This window comes from Lithobates pipiens, unplaced genomic scaffold (assembly GCF_037356315.1).
Source record: "Lithobates pipiens isolate NorthernLeopardFrog02 unplaced genomic scaffold, aLitPip1_a1.2 Scaffold_10, whole genome shotgun sequence".
Taxonomy (NCBI): Eukaryota; Metazoa; Chordata; class Amphibia; order Anura; family Ranidae; genus Lithobates; species Lithobates pipiens.
In genome coordinates, this window is record NW_027507686.1 from 207,918,380 (window position 1) to 207,928,705 (window position 10,326).

The 10,326-nt window shown below is 41.0% G+C and overlaps 1 protein-coding gene across 2 annotated transcripts in view; it reads left to right on the forward strand.

The window, feature by feature from the left end:
• Positions 1 to 9,921, forward strand: part of ELP4 (elongator acetyltransferase complex subunit 4) — a 522,158-nt gene extending 512,237 nt beyond the window's left edge. For both annotated transcript variants that reach the window (XM_077460872.1, XM_077460873.1), the window contains exon 10: positions 9,663 to 9,921. In XM_077460872.1, the coding sequence (XP_077316998.1) occupies positions 9,663 to 9,794 (132 nt within the window). In that variant the 3' untranslated portion in view covers positions 9,795 to 9,921. The remainder of the gene's footprint in view (positions 1 to 9,662) is intronic.
• Positions 9,922 to 10,326: the final 405 nt, after the last annotated feature.

Below are 10,326 nucleotides of genomic sequence, written 5' to 3' on the forward strand. Positions count from 1 at the left end.
GAAGTTATAACTTCAGTAATGTGTCCATTAAGCTACCTGCTTGAGTACAGTTTTTGAAAATATAGTAAATTACCTTAAAAACAATCTTTAATAATTTGTATATTACTTACGGTAATTAACCCCTTGCCACCCAGACCAATTCTGACCCTTCTCTCCTACATGTAAAAATCATATTTTTTTTGTTAGAAAATTACTCAGAACCCCCAAACATTATATATATTGTTTTAGCAGAGGGAAAAAAATGGTGGTCATTGCAATTTTTTATGTTACATGGTAGTTGCACAGCAATTTTTCAAACGTGTTTTATTGTGGAAAGAAACTGTTTCATGAATAAAAAAAACACTAACGTTAGCCCGATTTTTTTTTTTTTGGTATGCTATGAAAGATGTTACGCCGAGTAAATAGATTCTGAACACTTCATGCTTTACAATTGCACACACTTGTGGAATGGCGGCAAACTTCAGTACTTAAAAATCTCCATAGATGACGCTTTAACATTTTTTACTGGTTACATGTTTAAAGTTACAAAGGAGGTCTAGTGCTAGAATTATTGCTCTCACTCTAACGTTCGCAGCGCATGTAACCTGTGCGTATCTGGCTCTAATACTAGCCATTGCCTCACCAGCCACTGACCTCACCGCACGTCCCTGACCCAAATCTTAAAAATACATTTGGACAGGGCTGTACGAATGCCGTAGCTGTGATGCTTTATGATGCTTTACTTCACAGCTGAGACTTTTTTTTGTTGTCATTTCTTTAGCTGCAGCATCTTTAAGCACCGCCTCTCAAACTCGCCTATTGATTTCAATGGGGCTGCTCTGTAACTGTAAGCCAAACTCACTCGCAGTAGCAGCATAGTCCAACAATGTAAAACTACCATTCAGCAAATTAAAAAAAAAACAAGGAGGCAGCAGTAGCACCTCATTAACGCCTGTCAGCTGCTGCTATATAACTCGTTGAAAAGCAGTCCACCACAGATCATTTTTCAGAGGGCAGTAAGCATTACCGCAGGTGTGAAAGAAACTTTCCAACACATCATCTATTTCACACTCACCACCAACCAGGCCCTCCCCAGCCACTTCCCATGTTAGCCACCTCCCTTCAACTTATATCACAGGTGACTATTTCCCAACCTGCAGATGACAGTCCCTACTCCAAAATATATCACTCACAGTTACTCCCCCCATCCGCTGATTGATATCCCTCCATGACCACCTCGCATCCTACTGCTGACAGACCTTTCTCCCCAGCCTGTCCCAACATACCCTCTCACCTGCTGACCGGTGGATGAGGGAAACACTCCCACAGTGTTATTGTGTTCTGCCAGTGGGGAGTCTTCCCTATCCACAGAATACAAAGTTGCTAACTATAGCTGGCAGCACCGATTGTTTGGGGAAAAACCTGACAGGCTGGTTGTACTCAAGTCGATTAATAGATTGACTTATGTACAACCAACTAGTCCATACATAGAACGACTATGGCTGGACTCTGCCTAATTGGCTTAATTTCAATCCATGTATGGCCCACTTAACCACTATGCAGTCCCTAAACATCCTTCCACAAACCTTTACATTTTTCTTTCTCATATTCCTTCATCCTCCTCATCTGTACATAGTGCCCGCTGTCATACCCTCCACATTCCTCTCCTGTACATACTGCCCACTGTCATACCCTCCACACTTCTCTCCTATACATAGTGCCCACTGTCAAACACTTCTCTCCTGTACATTCTGCCCACTTCCATACCCTCCACATTCCTCTCCTGTGCATACTCCTTACTCTAATACACTTCTCTCCTGTACATGGTGCCTACTGTCCTACACTCCACTCCTGTATATACTGCCCACTGTTATACCCTCCACACTCCTCTCCTGTACATAGTGCTCACTGTCATACTCTCCACATTACTCCTGTATATACTGCTCACTGTCATACCCTCCACACTCCTCTCCTGTACATACTGCCCCATCATACCCTCCAAACTCCTCTCTTGTACATGTTGCCAACTGTCATACCCTCCACACTCCTCTCCTGTAGATACTGCCCCCATAATACCTTCCACACTGCCAACTGTTAATACCCCCAACATTCCTCTCCCTCACCTGCACATACTTCCCATTTTTATACCATCCATACTCCTCCCCTATGCCTCTTACCCACAAAAACAGTTCTTTAAAATTATATTGAATATCCTCAATGTTACCAGCTCTAGAATGGGCACACTTTTGTTAGTTCAACTAAAGGAAATCTTCTCAGTCCTCATATTTGTTCTGCCCATAATTATTACTTATTTAATTTTGTGATTACTATTGTGATCTTTGGAAGAACATAGGGGATGTCAGCTACTCTAAATATACCACTGGTAAAAAAAAAAAAAAAATGTCCCTGAAAATATTTTGGAAATGTTGGCAACTATGCACTTGTGCACTGCCCAAGGGCCACTGGGTCAGTTGGGGCCCCCATGAGAGGATCCTGTGATATTAAAGCGGTAGTAAACTTCTCTAACATTACTAATTTTTAAAGGCTCTGAGGTAGGTTATGTCATAATGTACTAGTATGCACAGCATATTAGCATATTAGGATACACTTACCTGTCAGACTGAGCCCTCCAGCGCTGTGCTGTGGCCAACCTGGTGAGTCCCGAGCACTTTCATTTTCACCCGGTCTTCCTTCCGGTTTCTGTGCCTTCGGTCACTTGCCTTGGCCGGGCTTCGTTGCTGTCACTCCCACACATGCTCATGCGCATCCTCGCTCTCATACTCCCTCCCTTACCCCAACCCCTCTCTCATCCCCTTTCTCTATCTCTCTCTCTCTCCCCCTCTGTCTTATCCTCCCTCTCTCTGTTTAATTTTTTATAACAATTTAATTGTTTGCATTTTTATTTTTTATTTAAAAAAAACACTGAAATCATCAGCACCAGGCCCATGATGTTCTTAATCTGGCCCTGCGCATTGTACTCTTTTATTTTACTGATGCGCTATCCATTTAAATGAATAAAGTTTGTAACACACATACAAGGTAGGCTCACTGGCTAGATGGGAAAATTGGCTTAACATCAAATATGGCTAGCCTTAGATTTAGTATATGTTATAGCTGAACTCCAGGCAGATATAAAAACCCAGTTAGCTGTACTGCAACAAGTAACATGCTGAGAGCAGGTAAAGGCAAAGTGATAGAGATGTGCTCATCGGGCTGATGCTTCTCCTTTCACTGCCCAGTCACAGGCCAAAGGAGAGACAGGACCTGTAATGCCGCGTACACACGACCAGACTTTCCGTCAGAATAGGTCTGCCAGAATCATTCTGTTGGAAAATCCGATCATGTGCAGGATAGTCCGATCGTTTTTCTTTATAAAATTCAGACGGACCTAGAAATAGAACATGTTTCAAATCTGTCCGACGGACTCAATTCCAATCGGGAAAACCGTTCGTCTGTATGCTGGTCTGACGGACCAAATACGACACAAGGGCAGCTATTGGCTACTGGTTATTGAACTTCCTTTTCTAGTCCCGTCGTACGTCATCACGTTCAAAGCGAACGGACTTTAGTGTGTGGGCAAGTCTGTTGTTCATTCGAAAGTCCGTCGGGAAGACCGTCAGACCTTTTCTGCTGGAAAGTCCGGTCGCGTGTACGCAGCATAAGTGTTACTTCAGAAAATGTGTGTCATCAAAAGTAAAACCTCTTTTGCAGGTGTTAATGCAGCTCCCCTATATGTATTTCATTTGGGCATTTTATTTTTCCTGGAGTTCAGCTTTATAGGATAAGTTCACCTTCGGGAACATGTTACATGTTCCACCCACTCCCCCCCCCCCCTTGCTGTGACAGTAAGCCAGGGATCTTCTCCCCGCAGTTGCTGTCACTATTTGAAAAGTGTTCTGTGAATGAATGAATTACAAGTACCAGCAGCCTTTGCGGTTGATGGCATGTAGTTCTCAATTAACTACCAGGACAATGCTGAGCGCTATGCTATGGTAGTTCATCGATTCTTCCTGTCAGTGTGTAACTGCCTGGCCATGTGAGGTATGGACAGACAGCTTAAACTGACCGTCTGCAGGAGCCCTGCATAGCACCTGCAATCTGCTGATCGTGGGTGCAATGCTTTCCACGCTCCTAAAAATAAAAACAAAATAGAATTGTAATTGCTATTTTTACCTGCAAAAAAATGTGCATTTATTTTTTTTAAAAAGGTGAACTTATCCTTTAAGAAAATGTCCAGCACATTTGGAAGTGGACACAACATTATATTATTTTATGTTTACTGGTGATTGTGTCTATTAGACATTTACAGTATAGGAATGTAATTTAACATAATATATGGGTTACATGTTTCCTCTTAATTACAGGCCTTCTCTGTTATACGATGCAGGGAGCCGTCCCTGATTTCATATCCTGTGCAGTTGGGTTGTAGTGTACTGAAATCATTTCTGTGTCACCTTTGCAGGGAGGATTTCACCCTTCCATCCCCAGCGCTCCATTCTCTCTCCCTGCTATTCTCCTGCTGTGGTCTCAGCTGTCATATCTGAACAAGGCATTTTTAAGCCCGGGGCATGCCACACATTTGCTATATTTTTCCCATTTTTTTTTTCTTTCCTGCACAAAACACATTTTCCGCTGCACTGCACTCGAACACGAGTGAGAAATACGAGAGGTAAAAGTACAGCAAACCTTTCTATTTTACTGTTTCCCAGCAGGAGGTAATCAAAAAATGAGTTTACTACTCTAATTCAATTATGAGACGGGAGCTGGGTTATTATAAAAGAGGCAGATTATTAAATAGCCCAGATTAAGGAATATTTCAGATAAAAGGAAAGCAAAACAAGAGCAGCAAAACCAAACTACTTTTAGGTAGTAGTTCTTGTTTGTTCAGTTTAAAGAAGCTCCATCACTTTACTGATTTAGTACTTAGGGGCTCATTTAAAAAGTAGTGGTATGGTTGTTTTGCTGCCACCTCTGTAAAATAGATAAACTCGCATTACAAAGAACAGCAATGTGCTGTGAAAATGTGCTCTGTGACCCACCAGCTTTTTGAAGCCAAACAGAATTCAACAGAATCAAATTAAAGTTCCGATGGAAAAAAAATGTCAAGATCCCAGTCACATGAACATCTCTCCTCCAATCGCAAAGCTCTCTAAGCTCCATTAAGCAGAGAGAGCTCCATGGGCCCCTGCTGACTGCAAACCACAGCATTGAAAATGGTCAAAAAATCGGAATTTATGGAATATGGGTATTTCAAAAAAGATGAAAAGCAATTTACTGGTATCAAACAACTAAAAATATATCAAAACATTAACCACTTAAGGACCGGAAGGATTTACGCCCTTAATGACCAGGCTATTTTTTACGATCATTTTAACTGACAATTGCACGGTCATGCGATACTGTACCTAAACAAAATGTATGTCCTTTTTTTTCCACACAAATAGAGCTTTCATTTGGTGATATTTGATCACCTCTGCAGTTTTTATTTTTTGCGCTATAAACACAAAAAAAGTGACAATTTTGAAAAAACTATTTTTTTTTTCTTTCTGCTATAATACATATCCAAAAAAAAAAGAAAAAAATGTCATCAGTTTAAGCCAATATGTATTCTACATATTTTTGGTAAAAAAAATCGCAATAGGCATATATGGATTGGTTTGCGCAAAAGTTATTGCAACTTCAAACTATGGGATAGATTTAGGGACTCTTTTTTATTGTTTTTACTGTTAAAGTTGGCGATCTGTGATTTTTAGTGGGACTTCGACATTGCGACAGACAAATCTGACCCCAAATTACACTTTTTGGGGACCAGTGACATTATTACATTGATCAGTGCTATAAAAATGCACTGAACAATGTATAAATGACACTGGCAGTGAAGGGGTTAACACTAGGGGCCGATTAAGGGGTTAAATGTGTTCCCTTAGCGTGTTCTAACTGTAGGGGTGGATGGGCTGCCTGGGACATGACAGAGATAGCTGTTACCAATCACTAGGAACAGCAGATCTCTGAAATGTCCCCTGTCAGAATGGGGATCTGCCTTTTTTACAATGGCAGATCCCCGTTCTGCCTCTGTATACAGCATTGAGTCCTCTGGACCCGCGGGCGCATATCCGCGGCGCACAGTGAACGCGGGTTTCCAGCCACAATCTTACATGCACGGACCAATGTACAGGTATGTCGGTTCACGTAGGAGAGCCGACCTGGTGCTGTAAAAGTACGGCGGCTGGTCGGCAAGTGGTTAAAGGGAGTTTGCAGGCATAAACAAATCTATGATGAAGATACACAATCATACCAGGCTTCTCTAAACCAAAACTATAATTCATGTCCATAGATCTAAATATACATACAGTGGCTATAAAAAGTCTACACACCCCTGTTAAAATGTCAGGTTTCTGTGATGTAAAAAAATGAGACAAAGATAAATCATTTCAGAACTTTTTCCACCTTTAATGTGACCTATAAACAGTACAACTCATACTTTGTTGAACACCTATTGATTTTATTACAGCACTCAGTCTTTTTGGGTATGAGTATCAGCATGGCACATTTTGACTTGGCAATATTTGCCCACTCTTCTTTGCAAAAAACACTCAGAATCTGTCAGATTGTGAGGGTATCTCCTGTGCACAGCCCTCTTCATATCACCCACAGATTTTCAATCAGATTCAGGCCTGGGCTCTGGCTGTGCCATTCCAAAATTTTAGTCTTCTGGTGAAGCCATTCCTTGATTTGGATGTATGCTTTGGGTTGTTGTCACGTTGAAACATAAAGTTTCCCTTCATGTTCAGCTTTCTAGCAGATGCCTGAAGGTTTTGTGCCAATATTGTCTGGTATTTGGAACTGTTCATAATTCCCTCTACCTTGACTAAGGCCCCTGTTCCAGCTGAAGAAAAACAGCCCCAAAAAATGATGCTGCCACCACCACACTTCACTGTGGGCATAGCCCAGGCATATGTCACGTGTACCACACAGCCAGTACTTGCCCAATATTCCTGCAGCTCCTTTATTGTTGCTGTAGGCCTCTTGGCAGCCTCCCTGACTAGTTTTCTTCTCCTCTTTTAATCAATTTTGGAGGGACGTCCTGTTCTTGGTAATGTCACTGTTGTGCCATATTTTCTCCACTTGATGATGACTGTCTTCACTGTATTGCATGGTATATCTAATGCCTTGGAAATTCTTTTGTACCCTTCTCCTGACTGATACCTTTTAACAGTGAGCTCCCTCTGATGCTTGGAAGCTCTCTACGGACCATGACTTTTGTTGTAGGACGTGGCTAAGGAAATGTCAAAACCTACTAGAACAGCTGAACTTTATTTGGGGTTAATCAGAGGCACTTTAAACGATGACAGGTGTACAGACTCCTATTTAACATGGGTTTGAATGTGATTGCTTAATTCTGAACACAGATATAATCAGCCTTCAGTTTAATTTGCTATCTCCTCTTCTTGCTTCTGTCTACACTAATGGTTTCTTGCTTTCAGAAAACTTTCAGTATTTGGTGAGTTATGTCTGTGTTTGCTGACACATGAACGATTGTGCTTCCAAACCTGGCAAAGACACTGTGATGCTTTAAGCCCAGTGACGCTTACAGACCCACCATGACAAAAATTGGCATTTGCATATGATTTCCCCATAAGATCTAATAAGGTCTTTCTTCTTGCTGATGTGGATTATGTTGGTATTATTTCTGGTGTGTATTTCTGAATTGAGAAGAGGAAGCCATTTGCATGATTGGTGAAATGTTTTCAACATTATAGAGCAAGTCCACTTGAATGTGAAGGCTACTAACTATAGCATGATCTAGCTAAATGAGAACCTTTACAGTCTCCCTACTTGTCCTTTGTCCTCCAGTGTAGTGTCTTGTATGGCTCTTTACATGTTCACCAGAACCATTTGCAGATATGGCCCAATAGGCTGGAATGGTACTATCCACTGGTGGTTGACCAAAGTCAGCAAGGGCTTTCTGATGATCAGGACTACTTTACATGGGCTAGGCTCACAGGAAAGGATCCTGCATCATTGTTTTAAAAGGCTTAATTTTAACTGTGCTTTCAATATCCTGCCCATAGAAAGCCTATCATGGGAAAGTGATTAACCTGAAAGAGATTGCGTGGATGCCTACCCACAGAGGTTTGAGGTTCATTCCTTTTTATGTATGTCACGAACAAACCAAAATGATTCAGCACTGCACTTTATTCAACGGTGTATTGTAAGTCCTCTAATGATAACTGAAAAAAGTCCCCATAGTGTGTCTTTCAGTAACCTCAGATTCTTGATATATATCTCTTCTTAAGTTAACACATAATGTTCTACACACACCACCATCATTAGCAGCTCACCTCCCTATTTGACCTATGGACAGTAGGTCAGCTGTGCATGTCCCTTCAAGAGATTTTACCAGTTGTGGCGGACAATCAAACTCCCCTCCAGATCCAATCAAACCATGTGTATGTTTCCCACAAATCCACAGATAATACTCAAGGGTAAAACAAACAGACCACCATATCGCTTTCCATAAAAAAACACTAATTTGTTTAAAAAACTGAACATAAAATTACACTCACATAGAAAGTGAGACTGGTGAACCGCATATAACTTGCATGTAATATTTCTCAGACCCCCATAGGGGGCATCAACATTAGGGGTGACAGCTTATGGATGGATCTCTTTGTTACTGTCCCCTTAGGTGTTTGATACTGCTCAATACAGCTTACAGAGACTACCAGCATTCCCTTCCACCCCACTGTCTAGGAAAGACGTCTTACATCACTGGCTCCATCCCTTACGTGTTAACGCCACCAGGCATGGATTCGCCAAAGGTGTATCTTATCTTACAATTGTTTGCCAGTTAATAAAGAACAGCTTCTCCCACTTTACTTCTTGAAGACCCCTAACAGTTAATGTTTTCCTGCTTCAACTTTGTAGCTATCGGGCGACTTTTCAGTCACCAAAACCACTTCTTCCTTATACAAAAAAAGATTAGCATAACATTTAAAGCCCAAATAAAATCTCATATAATTTTTTCTTATTTTTGTAATCCTATTCCAACTTGTGATATGAATTCTCACTATTTGTTTTCACTTGGAAATGCCTTAAAAGACCTTATTTATTTATTTATTTATTTTGTGAAATGCACTTTCTGCCCTCTTACCCCTGGCATAGCTGACTAACTGTTATGTCGCTCATTATAACTGCCCTCACACAGAAGAGGCATGTCAGACTAGTTCAGTCAGAGGGCACGGGACAGCGTGATCATACTCTAATGCCTATTGAATTGTAGAGTTATATTTAGTGCAATTGTTGTAACAGATAAGTAGATGTGAAACCATGAAAATGGAAACTGGACGTACAATGTCTATCTGACTGAAAATTTATTTCTGTGACTTCCAATTATTTTTAAAACAAGCAACAGCCAGAAGCTCCTATTTACCCTTTGAAGGCTGTGGCACAAAGGGTAGGTCCTTGGCATTTAAAGAGTCAGTGGACACCAGCCTGGAAATATACATGCAATTTTATTTCCGTCAAATGATTTGGAAGCGATTGATAGATACTTCTGCAGCATGTAAAACTAAATGACTACATGAATGACTAACAAGGTAGACAATGTGTGTACGCGCTCCCTGAAATAAACATTTAATAATGGTTGTGTTCTGTTCTTTTCATTTCCATTCTGTCCACAGAGACTGCATTTGCCTCCAGACTTGTCAGACACAGTGAGCCGCTCAAGCAAACAGGATGTGGCAGGATCGGCCAAACTGCTGAGCTCAGGATGTGGCACTGCAGCCGTAGGCAAGAAGCACCTGGACTTCTAGTGATTTCTACAGAGCCGATACGTTCACAGACACAGGAGGCACTAACATCATCATTATTATTTACTTACTCTTCTTTTATATCTAAAAGGCTGGAAATATTCAGTAAAATATTATTGTTATACATAAACAGTGTGATCTTTTATTGATGTGTGTTCTTATAAGTTGCTAAAATAGTTTTTTTCCCTAAAGGAAAGTTCTACCTTTAACCCTGTTTTCTGTAATTCCCCTACACTGAGATTGTGTAGCGGAATGTACTGTAAGAGTAAGACCATCTGCCATAGTTGATATATATTTTCTTATGGAATCACCTGTCATGTTGCTCCTGCCTGGCTAAACTTTTTAAAATCATAATAAATTGTTTTAGGAACTGTCAGCAGTGCACACAATGTAGTAAGAGGTAAGAATGCCATAGACTACTAAATCGGACCCAATTTGAGCCGTGGGTGACCCTGCAAGCACCCCACCAGCTTGTCAACCTTCAATTTAAAGACCAACTGAGCTGGTTGGAAAACTATCTGCCGAAAAGTGACTG